At 35.0% G+C, this 19,677-nt stretch overlaps 2 protein-coding genes across 11 annotated transcripts; one reads left to right on the top strand and one right to left on the bottom strand.

The window, feature by feature from the left end:
• Positions 1-200: 200 nt before the first annotated feature.
• Positions 201-7,525, top strand: LOC130827554 (BRCA1-associated RING domain protein 1-like). Of its 5 annotated transcripts, none has more exons than XM_057693302.1 (13): positions 201-445; positions 564-617; positions 720-790; positions 1,969-2,055; positions 2,386-2,579; positions 2,676-2,960; positions 3,178-3,278; positions 4,296-4,485; positions 4,603-4,700; positions 5,760-5,865; positions 6,058-6,223; positions 6,719-6,837; positions 6,956-7,525. In XM_057693302.1, exons 1-13 carry the CDS (start codon positions 357-359, stop codon positions 7,283-7,285), a joined length of 1,890 nt encoding a protein of 629 aa, XP_057549285.1. In that variant the 5' UTR covers positions 201-356; the 3' UTR covers positions 7,286-7,525. The 5 variants fall into 5 exon arrangements, with proteins under 5 accessions (XP_057549285.1, XP_057549284.1, XP_057549283.1 ...); XM_057693301.1 differs by having other exon boundaries at positions 2,347-2,579; positions 6,728-6,837; XM_057693300.1 differs by having other exon boundaries at positions 2,347-2,579.
• Positions 4,691-19,021, bottom strand: LOC130827553 (phospholipid--sterol O-acyltransferase). Of its 6 annotated transcripts, none has more exons than XR_009047212.1 (17): positions 18,625-19,021; positions 17,329-17,464; positions 16,747-16,891; positions 15,282-15,451; positions 15,131-15,207; positions 14,046-14,259; positions 13,776-13,944; positions 11,958-12,057; positions 11,205-11,299; positions 10,582-10,633; positions 10,363-10,434; positions 10,118-10,286; positions 9,527-9,631; positions 9,211-9,295; positions 8,995-9,087; positions 8,522-8,632; positions 4,691-4,943 (listed from the first exon to the last, which is right to left on the bottom strand). XR_009047212.1 is itself a non-coding variant. In XM_057693298.1 (17 exons), the coding sequence occupies exons 3-16, from the start codon at positions 17,426-17,428 to the stop codon at positions 9,006-9,008; spliced, it is 1,635 nt and encodes a 544-aa protein (XP_057549281.1). In that variant the 5' UTR covers positions 17,429-17,464; positions 18,270-18,457; positions 18,625-18,763; the 3' UTR covers positions 8,208-8,632; positions 8,995-9,005. The 6 variants fall into 6 exon arrangements, 3 of the variants coding, with proteins under 3 accessions (XP_057549281.1, XP_057549279.1, XP_057549280.1); XM_057693298.1 differs by lacking the exon at positions 4,691-4,943 and adding an exon at positions 18,270-18,457 and having other exon boundaries at positions 8,208-8,632; positions 18,625-18,763; XM_057693296.1 differs by lacking the exon at positions 4,691-4,943 and having other exon boundaries at positions 8,208-8,632.
• Positions 19,022-19,677: the final 656 nt, after the last annotated feature.

The raw sequence follows: 19,677 nt of genomic DNA, 5'->3' as shown, positions 1-19,677 counted from the left end.
CGCCCAGATCTGGGCGACTCCTATAATATATATTTTTTTTTTCCGTGATTAAATTTAATTACAAATAACTTACCTCGATTGATAAATTCCGGATTGAACTTAATTTTTGCTCCCAAATTTTGCTTTTGTATGTTGGTTTTTAGTTGTAGTGAGAGTATTTTTAGTGTGATTGTGGTTTATATAGAAAATTTTAGCTTCAATGGCATAATTGTAATTTTTTCAAAAACCAAGGGCAATATGGTAATTTACTAGGGGGTGGCGAAAAAATGAAAAGGGTGACGAATTATAAGGATTGGGTAAAAAAATCCGTCCAAAATTAGAGATGGGCTCTCTTAGCCACTTAAACTTACTCAATAATGGGGGAATCCCATAACCATGCATATTTCCTCAATTCATGGGTTCTTCATCTTCAGAAACTAGGGTTTACTTTAACATGTTCTCTTTGGTACTACCCTTGTTTTGTTCTTTTTTAATTTATTTTTTGCTAATTCTGATTTCAGTAACCATTTTGGGGATTTTTAATGTAAAAGTTTTGAAATTTATAATGGGTTTATGTTTGGCAGCCTAAAGGTGTACAATGAGCCTATGCTGTTGCCGTGTGATCATATTTTCTGCAGGTAGTTCGATCAATGATCCATATTTGATATTCCCATGATGAAATTGGTATTTAGTTTGATGATTATGTACTATTTTGATGTACTTTTTCCAATAAATCTCAGTTTTTGCCTACCCAATTCGTATTTATTTGGGTTACAGTGTCCTCTCTGCAAATTTCCCTATCTTGAACAAGGTACTTTCTATCTTTATTCCCCTAATTTTACTCCTTGAACTCACTTTTTTGCTTAATCTTGTTGAAAATGGGTATGCATTGTGTATTTCACACAGTGATGGTTATCGGTCCAAGATCCTGTTGGACCCGCCTATTTTTTTAAGGGTTTGGGTCTTTTTTTTAGGCTCACCGGATTCGGGTCGGATTCGAATCTAAAATATAATTGGCGGGTTTGGGTTCAGGTCCAAGGGTTAGTACCCGGACCCAGACCATACCTCTAGACCCGGACCTTGGACCCGCCCTTCAGACTCGAACCCTTGTAATTATTAAATTGTCTTACACTATTTTGTGACTTTTGTCTATTAATCTTACTTCTACCCCACCTTAATATCCCATTTATTTTCTATATATATATATATATATATATATATGCTAATTAGTGCTAAATTTGTATTATATTGTCTTACATGCTTACTATTTTGCAATTTTTCTATTTATATATATTTATATAATTAGTATTTAATATTTATAAAATTTGCTAATGACTTACAAAAGGTTCAAATGTGACAAATTAAATAGATTTTTTAGATCCATTTAGGATCCATTAAGAACCTTAGACTCATCAGAGTCGAAGGGTCTGGGTCTGAGTCTGAAAATTTTAGACGCTTAGGGTCTGGATCCGGATTTGGATCTATTGAAAGGGTTCGCCAAACCCGCTCCATGACTATCCTTAATTTCACATTTAATCTTGTTGAACTGTACTGGGTATTTACGTAAACTTTGTGGGGTACCCTAAATAAGGTGGGAAAGGTTTTAACTGGGTTGCAACCTCCTTATCTCCTTTGATACGGGAATAGTTTTCCATCTTTCAAAACTCTCTCCAAACCATGATCATAACTTGTATGAGCGAGATATAAATGGTATGATGATGAAGATGACCCAAAATAAGGTGGGTTGTTGGGGTTTTAATCATTTTCCCTTTTAACATGTTATATAAAAAGGGGGGTTTTGTTTAAATGTTGGGTTTCTTTTCATAAAGTATTATGTTTTTTTAGTATAAATTTGCTAAAGTTGGACTTTTGAATCATTATATAAAGAAGTATGAGTTTCTTCTTTTGGTATAGATAATGTCTTTTTTCTTATCTATGCAAACCATTTGCTTGATTTAAACTTGGGTTATTTCTTGATATTACTTGTAGGTTTGAGACAAGCTCCTTTTGTGGAAAATGTGGTCAACATCTACAAGAGTTTGAAACCTTCTTTCTCTATGCACATGCTTAATTCAGGTTCCCTTTTTGCAAACATTAGTCACATTCTTACCTTTACATGAATTAAGGATTTTTTCTTAGTTCTTATGTGTATGTTGAAGTTGCGCATGATGTTTGTTACGAAGAGTCAATTTGGAACAACCTCTTTGTCATCTTATCAAGATAAGATTGCGTACATCTGACCCCCAAACACTCCATAGGTGGGAGCTATTCATAATGGCGCTGGGGTTTATGGAGTCTTGTGGTTGTTGTTGTTGTTCTTACTTCTTATTCATAATGCCTGCAACGTTTTATGATTCGTCATTGTAGATATTGAAGGAGGTTTTGTGCCATGCTCATTTCTAACAGATGCAAAATACTCTAATCAAATTGCTAAGGACCTAACTAAACCTCCTCATGGCAACTCAACCAGTAAAACCCGTGGCAATACAGAGCAACATGAAACTGTTAATGTGGACGTGAACCAGATACAGTTGTTTCCGGACAGTCCATCTTCCAGATTTAGCAAGGGTATCAACGGTCATGATCCAGGAAGCAGTGATGTGAGAATCTGATTTGTTCTATATTTTTGTTGATATTGTTTCTGATATCGAACAAATTTTCTTCTGACTTGCTGCTTTCGAAATTTATTGTTGCAGATTGTAGGAAAATGTTTATCAAATAAACTTGCTAAGCGAACTGCTGATGATTACGGAGCTTATGGTTATAATTCCAAGAAGCAAAAGCAACTAGACCAAGGTTTGCCAGAGATGAACCAGGGAAGTACAACATCAGAAGCTGTGAATCTAGAGAATTCTGTTTGTGCAGGTTCTGACATGACTAATACCAGGAATAATACTGATAACCAGCAAATATTCGATTTCGATTCTGCAACTTTGCTTAACTTCAAATGTGCATTTTGCCGGACATGGAAGATAACAGAGGTGTGTTTCTATCATTTCAGATTGTGTTTGTTTTCATGATTTAACATGAAAATCGAAATGATGGGAGTAGAAACTAGAAAATTGCATGCGGACGACAACTGGAAATGATCCTTTGCCGACCATACTCTTTTGGGTTTAAGGCTTTGGCGATGTTGTGTGATATTATTGTGCATACTATGTGTATTCATCTTCTATGATTATCTCTTTTCTCCTCTAGGGTAGTGGACCCATGCAGCATTTTGCTAATGGTAGGCAAGTCTTTGCCCACGAGGCTAGTCATTCTCATGTCGTACACCTGCACCATAGCTGCTTAGACTGGTGAGTGATCTCTTCAAACTGTATATATATGTTGCCGAAGATTAGATATACAGTACTCCAAAGGATTCAAAATTGAAATATGGTTGATTGAATATGCCCTTCCTTACTTTCAATGTGTTGTCTATTTTTGAGATGCAAGTATCCTTTTTCAAAATTTTCTCTCATAAAGGGAATATTCTACCATTATACTTTTCTCTTGAAATAAGTTTCACACTTCTCTTTTACTCTATTCGATCAGTCCTCGCCATTGATTTCTGTAGAAATTAGAAGAGGAAAAAAATAGGCCGAAGATGACCCAGGTAATAAGAATGAACTGAAGAATGACTTGAAGAATTGAGATTCACAAGAGCATGTATGAATAGATATAATGGAATAGAGGAGGAGAATATTTGGGGATGATCATTTGAATTGGTTTTTTCAGTTGTAGATTTGTATGAAATGGGACAAAATAAAGTATAATCTTTGTTATCGACAATCTCTCATGTTGATTTGTTTTGATTATGTAGCCGACTTTATTTTTCGGGATTAAGACTTTTGACATTATTGTTGCTGTGTCCTTTAGAAATTTAGTTATATACCTGTTCAAACAAAGATGGTTGTTTGCTGTCATCATCTCCTTTGGCTAGTTTTGACCTATCATTTTATCTTATTATGAACATAGTTTTCCTTCACCTAGCTAGATCGATATTACAAATTTGCAAATTCAGTTGCGATTGTTGTAGTGGTTATTATGATGCATAACGGGAATGAAGTAACCGTCGCACCACCAAATATCAACTGAGACGAAGGGGTACCCTTTAACCAACCTAAAATGCGTTTTTTACACCTTTACAATGCAAATAGAATTTGATCACTAGATGTGATCACTTTTTTTGCTCACCCGATAGGCCGATACGATACAATGCGATCTTGTTTTTGCACTATGGTTGGATCTGATGTTGGATTAACTGCTATGCCAATTTTGCTAAACATGTAGACTTTACCAAATAGTTGAACAATATGACTTTGCAATTGCAGGGCGCCTCAAATTTTTTATGTGAATGACACTACGATAAAAAATTTGGATAAAGAACTAGCAAGAGCAGGAAAACTCAAGTGCGCTCAATGTGGGCTCAAAGGAGCAGCCCTAGGTTGCTATGTGAAATCCTGTCGAAAAAGTTATCATGCTCCTTGTGCATTTGAAGTTAAAGAATGTAGATGGGATGACGTGAGTTCTGTATTCGCATCGTTTGGACCCGATACTAATAGAATTGTTTGTAATTCATCATCCAACAGAAGGAAATAATAGGTCTGAAGTCGGATTACTGTTTTGTTGATTTTGTAGGATCATTTTCTAATGCTCTGTCCTGATCATGCTTCACAAAAGTTCCCTAGAGAGAAGTCCAAAAAGCCTGCTCCAAAAAAATATTCTTCAGCTCCAGGGTATGTACTTGTCTTAAATTTCTTTGCATAGAAACATGTTTTTAAGGTTTTCCTTAATAAATAAGCCAAGTGCATGCTGGCTTTTATCTGTCTACACATTTTCCCCTTGTCTGCATGTTGTATGAGTAGTAGACTTGGGAAAATTGATCTGACCCGAAAATTGATCCGAAATCCGACCAAAAAAACTGAGTTGAAACGTGGAAATTTTGACCTGAACCTGAAAAATGACCGAACCCGAGAAACCTGTAGGAAAACAGGTTGGTCAGGTCAGGATTAAATTGGACCCGTTGGGTTGTGCAGTTGTTAAAAAAAGGGGTAAAACTTCTCCATTTAAGCACACACAAAAAACTTATGCTTCTTTATTTAACATATTTTTTACTTTTGTACTCTTAAAAAAAATTGTTGTATTATGTTTGAGTCATTTGGATATCTTTTTTGTAGTATGATGCATTTTAGACTTGTTAATATTTCTTTATGTTGAATTATTATTATTATTTGATCCTTTGAAATTCTGTTATTTTATTGTGATTTGGCTATGTGCTATAGTAAATAATTTTTCCGAAAAAAGGATAATCTATTTTCAAATTCTATGATAAAATAAGAAATTCCACAATTTTTTAAGTTAACCCAGGGAAAAAAAAATGGTAACCCATTGGGTCAATCCGAATTCGCCCATATCCCAGAGTAATCGGACCTGAAGTTGACCCGACCCGAAAATGAACCGACCGAAACTGATCCAATCGAAAATCTGACCGATCAAACGTTTTTCCCATATCTAATGAGTAGCATAAACCTGTGCTTCTTGCTCCAAGCTCCCAACCTCAGACACTAAGCCACAATGACACACAGTATCAATTCCTAAAGATAAACAGTTCTTTTTTTTTCTCACTGGGTCACATTGTGTAAATGAGTTCAATATTCTGCATTTTTTTTCACGATTCAGTCTGGCTTGTTCATTCTCATATAGTCATGAATGCCGTTTTAACTCCGAATGGCCTTTAAAACATTGAATCAAGTAGACAATAGACATCTTCATCAGTTCTGACGAGTGGTTTTCAGGCATAATGAACAGAAAAATTCACGCGATTTAGACTTTTGGGCAACATCTCATTCTGGAGCAAAAAATTGGGTATTCTGTGGATCAGCCCTTTCTGCAGATGAAAAGGTTAGATGTTATAGTATACATACTTCTCCCCCATGTGTATTCTTTATTATAACTCGTGTCGCTGCGAATCGTTTCTGTATCGAACACGTATGAAAGCAGAACATACCTTTTGAGCTTTGGTATATTTTCCGAGTCTTGTTTTCTAAATAACGAATCCATGTGACGCATTTCATTTGATTTCATGTTATGCAGTATATGTTGGTTAAGTTTGCGAACTTGTGTGGAGCCACTGTGACAAAGTCTTGGAACCCAAATGTTACTCATGTGATCGCCACAACTGATGCAAATGGTGCTTGCAGTCGGACATTGAAAGTTCTTATGGCTATACTTAATGGGAGATGGATACTTAAAACTGATTGTAAGTTCCTTCTTCTCCTTTCATGTTGTTTCATTCATAGTGAAAGAATGCAGCAATGGTCATGATTGCGGTAACGACACGGTGGTGTGGTAACGGTATCATCAAAAATCGGTTAAAATCATGAGATATACCTTGAACCGGCCTAAAATCCTTTTTTTACACCTTGACTGTGCGGGACGTGGGCATTATTGGTGTGTTAAATGTAAAAACTTTTAGAACGCGGCCGATGAAAATATTTTCGTTCAGGGCCTCACCACCTACAATGTAAATGATATGATTTCTTTGACATGGTGTTTTACATATTCTGCTATTTGGAGTTTTGGACAACTTATTTTAGTACAGGATAGGCTAAGAGAAGGAGAGGGCTAGAGAAGGGGGACATGGGAATCAAACCCGGGACCTTACCTGATGATAATGATACTTGTTCTAATTGAGACAAGATCCGATTCTTGCTATTTGGATATGATCTAACCTTCCTTGAATGCTTTGTTTAAGGGATTGAAGCATGCATGCAATCAAAACTTCCCATAAATGAGGAACCTTACGAAATTAGCCTTGATAATCACGGATGTTGTAACGGCCCTAAAACTGGCAGGCTCAGGCTTCTGAATAATGTAAGATATTTTTCTCTTGAATATCTGCCGACCCAACCTACTTATTAGGCTCTGGCATTGCTGTTGTTGACAAACTTCAGTTTTCCATCGCACTTAATCAATAATGTTCTCTTGCCAGGAACAAAAGCTTTTCGACAACCTTAAATTCTTCTTCTATGGTGACTTCGTGTCGAGTTTCAAACGTGACCTTCAAAATCTAGTAATGACAGGAGGAGGTACCATCCTTAAAGCCGATGAACTACAACCATCTAGTGGCAAACAATGTTATCAGCCGTCAACTTCAATAATCGTTTATAATGATGATTCAATAGAAGTTAACGAGATCGTGCAACGACAGGTAGAGGCAAAGAAAGTAGCTTTAGAAAGTGGTTCTCAAGTAATTGCTTATACATGGATCTTGGATTCGATCGCTTCAGGTTTATTGAAGCCCTTCGTTCAAAAGATGTGAAAATCGAAGAGATTCCTTGTTATTGTATGTACATACTATATATAGTAAGGTTTAGTAGACTTCTCTTTGAAATGCTAGGATAGTTAGTTATGGAGGGCTATGAGGAATTTTACAACATTATTGCAATATGGTTTGCCCTCCCATTTAGCCATACTTATGCTCTATGTATTTGCCCCTCCCATTTACAACAATATTACAACATTATCAGTAATTCAGTAAAAGAATCATGCGTTAGTCTAATAGTTGAATGTTTTTCCTTTACCAAGCCTTGTAATCGACAAAGGCGTTCGATTTTCACCACCTACAAAAAGGATTAATTCCCTCTTTCACTTGCATGTTCAGTTCTCTAGTCTATTTCCAAATCAATAAAACCATAAATTGTCTTGAACTTTTTATTTTCCATACTTTTTATATTGTTATTCTCAATCTCATTGTTATATTTATATGTGCATAACGTCCATACTATAAAGGGAGTATATCCTACCAAATGATTATGGGCAAATTTGGTAGGATTAAGGGAGTATAAGCCTATTAATGAATAAATAATAGAATTATTAAAATCTTCTTTGTGCTTTGCCTATAAATATGTCTATTTCTTTTAGGATTTTTTTTCTTTTCAAGCACATAGGAGTGGATGTGTTTGATTAAAAACTAGCTTTTTGATTAATATATAATTAACAATTAACTTTTAATTTTTTAGTTACTCAAATAGCAAAATCAAAAGCTACAAGTGGTTTTTTTTAATTGGTTTTTTGCTTTTTAACCCATTTAATCTCTTGAGCTAACAATGAACAAAAAATATTTAAGAGTATCAAAAATCTTCCTAACAATTTGCTTAAACAACTGACGTAACAGATAGTAAACCAACCCTTACATCCAGCTACACAAATCAGCTAACAATCATTTGGCAAACTCGTAAATAATGCAAAATCTTCACTCATTTTAACCGAGTGAAACTTCACCATAACCTGAATTCAATTATTGTTTAACCTTAAAAAAATCAAACCCCTTTTAATTATTAGCCAATTAGCCACAACCCAAGAATAGAAAGAGGAGAAAAGCAGAGTAACTATATACAACAGAAAGAATCATCAGTCTACCAAGCTACATGCCTCTTCCATGTCAATTGTCAAATAATATAGCCATGTTTCTGCTTTCATGCGTGGATGGTCGTAAAGATCAATAACAAATCGGATGCTTACAAAGAAATATCAACGAATATGATGCGTGACTCACCACAGCAAATCTGAGACCTCTCTTAACTGCAGAGCACGTCAATGTGGGTACAACGACACACCCTTTGATCAATTTACGTAAGAATCAAGTTGATCGGTTTTGCAAGTTAATCTGTCATTTGCATAGGGGAAAATGATTATAACAACTAATTTACCAAATACTTCAACAGATTTTTATGTGCGCTAATGTACTAAGTGCTATTAACGTTTACTCCCTCCGTTCCACTTTGATCTTCCTGCTTATTAACTATAACGAGCATATTTAGATGTTCTTCGCATATAAAATCTTTACTATTTATATACATTTGTCGGACATGATTAACTTTGGTCATCTGTTTCACATATTCGCTTCTTGACAACCCGTTTATTCGTATACCCTAAGCTCGCTCACTTCTAGATGGTTTTGTGGGTGCTAACAGTATGAAATAAATTTCCGCAATAATGAGGACTAAATGTACAATCAAATCGAATTACCTTTCCGGGTTTTATATATAATTTAGCAAAAGATCCGCTGAAGAATTTTTCAGCCTACAGCTTTGTCCAAGGTGAACATCACCGAAGGCGTACCTGCATTACAAGAGGATAGATTGGGAAGCATTTCCAAAGTGACGAAGGGAAGAGCGTTGAGATTGAGAGGAGAACGAAGGTCGAGTACAATGAAAAATAAAAGCTCTAAAGAGAAGAAATAACCTATATTCACAATATTCAGGCCAAGCACAGCGAGCTTTTCCATAATCCCAATAACAATCATCATCTCTCAAAGGTCCTCGCTTTTCTGTTGCACATTGACATAATATTTATGAAACACAAATTCTTATATGAGACGGTCTCACCGTGAGACGTGCCCCCATACTTGGGTTAAATAGCCCAATAATAGAAACTTTTAGTATAATAGACCTTTGGTATGGACTTGTCTCACTGTGAGACGATCTCATATAAGAGGGGCCGTTTATGAAATGATATATTCTAAGATACTAAAAATGGAAAGAACGAACAAATGGTTCACCTTTTTTGACAAACTTTGATGTTGCATCAGGATGAATATCATGCCATATCTCAAGCCACAACTCCCTCATCAAAGCGGGGGATCTGACCATATTCCTGTGATTTACTACATGGAAAGCACATAATTTCACATTAAAACAGGGGAAAGTTTCTCTTTAGGGCACACAATGACATGGTGCTCTACATGAAAAAAAAGACGGGCATCTAAGATTCTAAATCCTTCAAAATATTTAATACTTGAGTTTAGCTTATTCATGCTTGATCCAAACTCCAAAGTTCAGCCATGCTACAATATATTATTTTACATTTTTTCTCGGTTTTTGAGTCTGTCTAAAAAGCTTAAAGAATGAAAAACCATTCTAGTATCTTGTGTGGTTGTATCAAGAACCCATCAGTTGGAAGCTTAGGGTCACCATGTTGATTAAATAATATATTTGCCTACCAAGTGGAAAAATCGATACAGGGTTACCACGTGTAAAATCCTTTGTTTTACATTTTTTCTCAGTTTAATTCACCAAAGTGAGGGCTTATTCTAAACCCATTTTATCCAAACTTTCTTAGAGTAGAGATTGGACTTGAATTATTTTTGTACCTTTATCAAGCTCCCACACCGCTGTTCTCCTCCCAGGAATGCTTACAGAATCTTCATAATATGTTATGTATTTAACTTTAGGAGACTTGGTCATATTCGGAATTATGTCAGCTCCAGGTTCATGTATTACATTCAGCTCTACCTGAACATCCGTTCCATCGTGCTCTGACTGCAGTAACAAAATAGGCTTACAAAAATTAAACATTAAACGGTAAAATTTTAGTTTATTGAAGGATTGAGCATACTTGTGGAGCCCTCGTTATGTTAACTCTAGGCCCCAGCCAATTTTTGCACCAAGAAAGGGAATGATAAGCTACCTGTCACAAGTTTCGGCGAATTAAAACAAATGAAGAATCTAAAATCAACAAGAAAAGGGAGTAATCGATTGATAAGATTACAATTAACAAGAAATTGTGCACAAGCTAAAATCAGAAAATAATTTAATCGTAATTTTGGAGGTTTACAGTCTCATCTCCACTAGTAGTTCCTGGGTTCCCTTCAACGAGATTTCCTGACCTATAAAAAATCCTTACAAATTAAACCAGAGTCCATAATTCCTGATAAACATAAGCTAGAACGATTGTTTATAAGATCAAATTAAACCAGATTCCATACTTCTGCATAAAAATTTAAAAAGAACTACGAGAGTAAAATATAAGTACTAAGCATAAGGTAAAAAAACCACAACCTTAAATAAACTCGCACAACTAACCTCTTACCTCGGAATTAAGTTGTGATGTGCATAGTAAAACTTTTCATATTGGGCGATTGGGTTCCAACAAGGTTTGTCATTTTGAAGTGAAAGAACTAATTAATTTGGTTCTTTTTTTGGTTCTTTTTTTGATTCTTTTTTCTCATCATAATGCAGCATATTAACGGCAATAAAATCATTATTGAAAAATAGTGCAAGTAATTTTCCTCGGAAATATTACATAGTTTTGACTATGATTCCCGCTAAAAAACAGAGGAACATGAAAAGAGAACACAAATCTCAGGGGATTTCAAAAGTGTAATCGGCAACAAGCAATAGAAAGAAAACATGTTTTCCGGATAAATGAAAGCATGAAGCATAAAGTTCAAAACTAACCTTGAATACAAAGATCCTTCTAGCTCATAGATGAAATCAGTTATAATCCAATTATCGGGATACAGCTTTCCACTTGGGGCAACATAGTAACCAACCTGTTTTGCAAGTGCCAAGATGCCAGAGCTGTCATTCAGCACCACATGTTTATAAGCTAAAAGCATGATCACTAGAAATAAACAAGCAAAGGTAAGAACTATTGTAGTCCGAACTCAATAGGTCATCATGGTCATGGTCATCAACCCAGCATCCCGCACAAAGTCAGGGTCCGGGGGGAGAGATAGCGGGCAAATCATACCCGTACCCACTCGAGAGAGAGGGCATAGTCCGAACTCAATGACTACGGTAATGGTGGAAATTTATAAGAGGAATCATCCAGAAAATAGAAGAGAAAGATAGAGAGATAGGTGAGGAGGATATGTTACATTAATTGATTCAAAAAATCCACACTATTTATGCGCTAGGACATGCGTACGAATCTATACTACGATCATATGCTAGGCACATGCTTACAAATTTCCACTTCTAAACTATGAAACAAGTTATCCAAAAGATAATTGGTAGTAATATAGTTGAGTTTTAGAAGATAAACTATATTTTTTACTATATTTTTAAGAATATAATTGAGTTAGACATTTAGAAATCATGTGGATAATAAAGTAACAATTAAAGTAGGTAATCAACTTCGTTTAGTCCACGAAGATGGCTTATGAAATACAAAACCACCTGAAATATGTACAAATATCAATACAATACCTCTGTTTTTAATTCTATTCCATAAATGCAGAAAACATTTTTTAAAGGTGGCCTGTCCCAGGGAGTGAGAGGATTCACAACAGGATCTCCATGATATGACCTGAAAGGGAAAACATAAGAAACAATATAAGTCTAGAAAAGGTTTTTTTCTGAATTAAGGTAGGGCCCTTCAATCAGGGACCGACATCATATTGTGTTGGGTCAACAACAAAGTTCTACCCTGATGAAATCGAAAATTTCACTATAGCTTTTAGCATATTGTAAGTTATGTAACCAGATATTCAAAAGGACTTGACACCTTATTAAAGCATATTGTAAGTTATGTATGCCAGCGCTCATCTTGCCACCAATGAGCATGCCAAAAGAAAAAGGAATAGCAAAAAGAGATTAGTATCACATTCATGGCCAACTGACCCAGATTGGTGTGTTACTTAGCATCCCCTTGCCAAATTGGTATAATACTTAACAACTTAATTCTGAATTTCTGACCAATAAGCTTACATCCATGTCTGAGAATGGCACATGGTATGCTACATGTTTTTTTTTGTTTTTTTTTTTTTTTTTTTTGCTTTTTTGAAAGAACTTTCTCATAAGAATTTATAATCAGTTTCCATTAATTGCCAATTAATCCTAAAGCATACTACTTTCACCCATTTCCTCCTAAAGAGTAGTCAGCAGGGAACATGGTTTGATGCTTAAATGTCACAGTAATAAAAAGATTGTTGCTTTTTTAGCTCTAAAACAATTGAACGAAAGATTTATTTCACGATTGGAGCAAGGTAATTTTCCAGTTTTGTAGTAATGTTTTCGATTCTCAAACAGTTTTAAGGGGAAGATTTAAGGGTTGCACTAACTATGGAATCTCCAACCACACATATAGCGGCAGGTGAAACCAACAGGTAGGCCTGTCAAACAGATCAGGATGGTTCGAGTTCGGGTCATATATAAACAGGTCAGAAAACCCTTGACCCAAACCCAACCCATTTAGTTAATTGGGTCGAAAATCACAACCTTGACCCGACCTACAACAGATCAGGTTGACCTGATTTCAACCCACTTAACCCGTTTATAATTTTTTTGTTTTCGTTTTAAGGTTTTTAACGTTGATTAAATCTAATTTTTTAGGCTTTAATTTTAACTTTATGTCTTTTTGTTGTTTATTTTGTATATACTATGAAAAATAAGAAAATATTAAATGAAGTAAGTTTAACTTATACTTATTGATTTAACTCGAAATTAACACATTTAATTAACTGGGTTATACAGGTTTTTTTCAGGTTTAAAATTTTGACCTGAACCTAACCCATTTAATAAACAGATCAGGTCGGGTCGACCCATTTAATTAATTGGGTCAAAAGTCTCAACCCAAACCCACTTATTTCGGATTAAGTTCAGGTCGGGTCAACTTTTGCAAGCCCTACCAACAGGACACTGGCCTAAGCAAATTAAAGCAAGGGCACATACCCATCAATAAAGGTTTTTCACTCTACATTAATTTTTTCATAACCTCCTATAGTGTTATAAGGAAACCTGTTTCTAGAGTTTGAACCTGAATGATCCATAATAAGGTCAACGAAGATGCAAAGCTATAAAGTTCCTGCTTCATGAATTTACCTGAAAAAGAGGACTCCTCACGAACTAACGGGACACTATAACTGAAGTCATTATAAGCTTGAAAACCGTACAGATTACATAAAGGCCTTGAGACATAAAATTCAAATCACCCCAGAAGAAAAAGGATGCTCAAATTTGGTGTGAATGATGTACTGCAGCTCTAAACTTCCGTAAATCAAAAATTACTTGCAACAAGAAACTTACTTTTGTAACTGGTGCAAAAGCCTTTTGCTATCTGGGTCATAATCCTCTATTGCTTTAAAGAAAGTTCCATCTGAGATTTCCCGAGCAGTGAAGGATAATTGAGTTGGAAGACTGCATTCCATACTAGTATTTTCCATAACATCCATAACAGAAGGGTATGCATCAGAACCTGACATAACAGCAAGCAAACACAAATAAACAAAATTTCATAATGATTGCATATGGTTAACTCTATCAGAAATTAATTTGAACGAGTTTTATTAGTCTCACTGTGAATGGAAGGAATTTCAATGTTGACAAGTTTTGTAGGCCACCCTGAATAGTTTCCTTTGAACTCTTCATCTTCACAGTGATATGCATGATGACTTTCCCTACTCTTCTCAGAAAAGTGCTTCAAATATGTATTGTCCGTTTTACAATTTTTTGAAAATGGCAACATCCACATTGACGATCCAAAAGAATTGAACATTAAGCGAGCAGTTCCCTGCATATGATCTTATTCTTAAGTTACAAGCATATATTTGAACCATCAAAGAGTTCGGAAACAAAGAACACTAGAATCACATATAACTTTGAAGTCCAATTTATTGCCAACCTGAATATAATGCTACATCATATAATAGGTAATTGGGGGGGAAATAACAACAAAAATATGCTTGGCATCTTCTCTTAGATAGCTGGCCCTAATAATAAAAGAACATAAATTAAGAGATTGTCTTCGAAATATGATTGGCAGGGAAGAAAATACTATATTTTACCAAACATCATTGTATAGACACCTAAAGCATCTGCATATCAAAGAAGTCTATGAGTTCAACCTCAAAGGTGTCCCAGCATCCTAAGTCCATAACCAAGCCAGAAGATACAACAAGGGTAGATGAGATGAAATGGTGAGTCCAAAAGACATGCAAAAATAGTCCAGAGCCAACTGGTGCATTCGTATCCATAGTGCAAAAACAAGGTCTTATCAACCCATCGCGACCGTATTGCAATATGATCGCATCCCACACATACCCTGATTTTCTGTGTTGTACATATTCCCAAACATGTTCATTAACCTGGAACTTAAATTGAAATGAACTTTCCCTTTTATTATTGTTTTGAATATACAGTAGCTTCATTAATGAACTCTTAAAATTCAAGATCATCAACACCTTTCCAATTGAAAAAAAAGATCTTCATTAATGAAATTACTCGGTTCAACAACAAGATATTTGATTTCACCAATAATTATAGAATACAATACAATCAGTTCCATCACTAGTATTTGATTAAGAAATCATCAAAGAACCTAAAATTATGGTTAAATAGATAATTATACCACAGGAGCATAAGCGAAAAGAAGGAGAATAAACCTCAGAAACTGGAATGCCAAAGGTGCTACCTAAAAGGGCAGCCTTGATGGTTTCAGTAGCACCAAGAAAAGGGCTTCCTGCCAAAAGATAAAAAAATTCACGTATGGGTACATATATATCCGCTTTTTTAGATAAGTTAAAGAAAGCATACCAACAGCAAAATAGGCATGAATGTGTTTATCGAGCCAATTCATGTATTCTTTTGGAGCTATCTCAAACTTCAACCATTCTAAAAAGTACCGGAAAACGTTGTTCCCAAGTGAATGTGCAAAAACTATTGAGGGGCCTCCGCGAAGTTTATAAGCAGTTTCAAAGGTCAGCCTGCCAAAACAGTACAAGTTAAAAGATAAACGAAAAAAAGTGAGGAAATAGAGACCAGATCAACTACCAAACAATGAATATTCTGAAGATAAACGGAAATAATTAAGACCTTGGTAAATATTGGCTTCACACAAAAGAGGGACCACATCAAAAGACCCAATGTAAATTTGAATTCCATGACGTAAGTTAACCCCTTATGAAAGGGGCTGCTGCATTGGTAGGAAAACTACAACAGCACAAATTAAGAGGGATAGCAGTGTGACTTGACATTGGCTGGGAAAGAAGAAAATAAACAAGAAACAACCCACCTTTTTCACTCACAATCAAAATTTACACTGAGATGCATCTCTATCCTCGCTAAAATAAACCAACATATCAACTATTGTCCAATTCTTCATGTCATTCTTCACTCGTGTTATTCATGTCATTTTCGAACCACCTCTTCCTATTATAAACTCCTCAAACTTCAAGCTTCCACTTTTCTTATTGATGCATTTCTCGGTCTTGCAAGTGACCAAACCGACGAAAACACATTTCTCTCATTTTGTCTACAAATATTCGACTCAAAAGTCTAAAACACTGTTTAGTGTCTTCGGTTCGGATTAATCTATATGTTTAGTTATCCATCTTAGCATACACATCACTACTACATTCATCTTTCTATAATGATCTCTTCTAGAAGTCCAATATTCTGACTCGTATAATGTTAGTCTAATGACTCTTTGATACAGTTTTCCCTTTAACCTTAGTGACACTTGGGCCCCTTAAGATTCCGATGACAACTCTCCATTTGAATCATACTTAGTATTTTTATCATTATCTCCATTCAAGAATATGAAATAATAAATTTCTCAACTTTTATTCTCCATAAGAAAAAAACAGTAAGTAATGATCCTTTGAATCATAATTGAACACTAGAAAATGAGAACCTTTTTTTAAAGAGAAAAGGAAACAAAAGAAGGCCATCCAAGTCTAAGACTCTAGTTGTTACAAAATATAATAATAAAAAATCAGGAGTAAGAGGAAATTACATTTCAATACAACATTGCCTATGTTCCTTGATAACAAGGAAAGCAAACACTTAAGGATAGGATTTTTCCATCATTTTTTATTTCTTTCTACAAGTCTACTTAGCAATTTAGGATGGAAAAAGGCAGTCTATTGGTATCAAAGCTTAAAAGACAAAGAACAAAAGCATCTAAGACTGAGATTAAACCAATACCCAGACATAATTTTTTTAACTAGTAACACATTAATACATGATGTGTGCAAGAAATACGAGGAGACGCACATACTTGAGTTTGTGGAAATAAAGGTCACGCTCCTCAAGTTTTGACGGTGACAACCTCCAATCATAAGGAACAGCAATGATTGCATTCGCCTCTATACCAAACTCTATACACCACTTCACCCATTCTTTCCACACAGAAGAGAGAGGACCTGTATAAAGATCATTCAATAGGTGGAACAAGTAGTTTATTTATAAGTTAAGTACAATCATCCAAAAGTAAATCAAACCAGTTTAAACGATCAGATTCTACAAATTTTGGGCGGCTCTAATATTTGCTGAAACTACACAAAACAAGCTGCACTATCTTTTAAACCACCCAAGCTCTATCACCAAACACTAGAGGTGTTCATTCGGGTAATCGGGTCTATTTCGGGTCACATATTTCGAGTCACTTCAAAATCGGATTTTTTGTCCTCATTGATTTTTACATGATTTTAAAATCATTTTAATGTCGGGTTCGATCACAAGATCGGTTAAATAAGGGTCATCGGTTTTGTTTTAAACACCTCAACCAAACAAACACATTTATCAAGAGAGGATAATAGTGATGAAAAGAAAGTAATGTACAAATACGTTTACTGTATACCTGTTATGTATCCAGGATCGAGTTCTGTAATTGCAGACAGTCCACTATCAGGCCTTGACTTGCATTCAGGGTGATCTGTCTGATTGTAAGGCTCTAACATAATACATTTGAGCCAGCAATTTAAACCGGAAAGCAGCTGCAATTCAATATGCGATCTTTAGGGCTGTTTTAAACCATTAATTGGTCCTTATTCGTCAAGAAAATCAAATAAAAGAACCTCATTAATCAAAGCAAAATAAACTAAGTTCATTGATTGCTAGCTAAGACCTTAGTTTATATAGAACATAAAAACGTCGCGCAAACCAGCAACTTAACATTGAGTCTAGTTCGATATAGTAATTGGAGTCTCAACGCGATAAAAGGTGATTGAATAAGTAAACACCAAATCAATAATTCAATATTAACAAGATACTCATTGATTCCAACACTGTTGATCCCCTAAAGCTTTGATAATCAATTTGCCACTTTGCTTCAAAAATACTTCCTCCATGTATTAATACTTGCACCATTTTATGTTTTTACACCATCCAAGACATTGTTTTGATCCTTCGTATATTTGAGTTATGTATAACTAAAAAAGTTAATAATATTAAAAAATATGCGATTAGACAATCAAATAAGATCCCACTTGAATATACTTTTTCATATACATTACCAAACATGAACTAAGATTGGATGATGAATAGTATGACAAAAGTTACTAATATAACAACAAAGTATGAAGCCCGACTTACTAAAACACAAGCAAGCCCAAATTTACACAACACCACATTAGCAAAATGTAGTAAGTATTGCAATCAAAACTTTACAAGGGCATAAAGTCTTGATTAGATTATTGTAGACACATTTCTGAGCCTCAATAAACTATTTCCCTCAGAATGAATACAAAGGGACCAAACAACATATAATAAGTTTCACCACCAAAGAGCATAACCCAATACCCAATAAAGTGCAGTATGTGAATGCAACCTTAAAGCCCACCACTTTCTTTTAGTCTAACTCTCTTTTAATTTCATGTGCAAAATTCATTTTCTCCTCGTTTGTTACCAATATCCACTCTTTTCCTTAAAAATCTCTTCGATGCAAGTCTATCAGGACATTGGAGTATTTCTCTTCCCCGGATCAAAACCTATAATCACCCAACTAAAAGACATAAATTCCTCTCCAACAAAGTTCTAATGATGTTTGCAATAAAAAAAAACCCAGAAATGCATTCATTCATAGAAACATCAAAACAAGAGCAAAAACTATATAGTGCAAAACAAAGAAGGCGATAAAATCTGGAACTTAATTTACCTTAGTGGTATCAAGCCAAACTAAATCAAGAGGGTTAAAATCAAGAGGAGAATAAGGGCAATCAAGAATAGACCAAGCTCTTAACTGGGTAGAAGCGAATCCAGGAATTATAATACCAGATAGTTTCGTATGGTCTCCTTTGAACTCTTGCCCATCTACAAATGTGAATCCTCTTTGAAGAATTCCCAGAATCAGTAATAGTAGAATCAGGCGTCGCATATTGAGCTCCAACAATGGTGGAAATCCAGAGCTTAATCTATAATGGAGTGGTAAATGTAACGAATTAGTAGTTTGGAATGTACCATTGAAGAAGCTGGAAAGGTCCCGTACGCTGTTGGGCGTATTGCACGGTCCCCAAAAGATAATCATCGGTCTCACTTGACACACGGGTGTTCACACACTTCTCATGGTCAAATACTCAATTAGACCCGTCAATTTTTGTACGCAAACCCCACCCCAAACTCATTACTCATGGAACTTTGATTGGTTATCTAAAAATAATCGGGTTAAAATCGTTTCATATAGTCAAATTAAAATCGTTAAATTTTTTGACCCGACTAAAAATGAACAGACCCCACCCCGAACTCAAGCTCATGGAATTTTGAGTGGCTTTTTTATATAAAGATCGGATTAGAAATATTGAGAAAATATTATGTCAAATCGAATCACAATCTAATATAGAGTGGATATAATCTTCGTTATAATAATAAGAATTAATTTCTTCTGTTCCGAAATACTCGCACTCGATTGCAACATATTGCGTGGGTAAATACAACAATCAAAAGCTAGATAATACAAGGAGGAAATATTATTTGTGCCCTAACCATGGCTAGGATCATGTTAGGGTATTACAAGTTATATTTATTTTGGGTAGAGTTTTATTTGTGAATTAAAAATTTTGAGAAGTAATAATTATCATGAGGTTGCGTTGAATTGATATATGATTATATGTAAGTATGTCAATTGATCGTTAGATACAACCAGTATGATGAAATTTTCAATTAGGATAATTTGTTGAACTTGAATTAATACAATTGATATAATGTTTAACAT

Source organism: Amaranthus tricolor, chromosome 11 (genome assembly GCF_026212465.1).
Source record: "Amaranthus tricolor cultivar Red isolate AtriRed21 chromosome 11, ASM2621246v1, whole genome shotgun sequence".
Classification (NCBI taxonomy): domain Eukaryota; kingdom Viridiplantae; phylum Streptophyta; class Magnoliopsida; order Caryophyllales; family Amaranthaceae; genus Amaranthus; species Amaranthus tricolor.
This window is presented reverse-complemented; position numbering and strand designations above follow the sequence as displayed.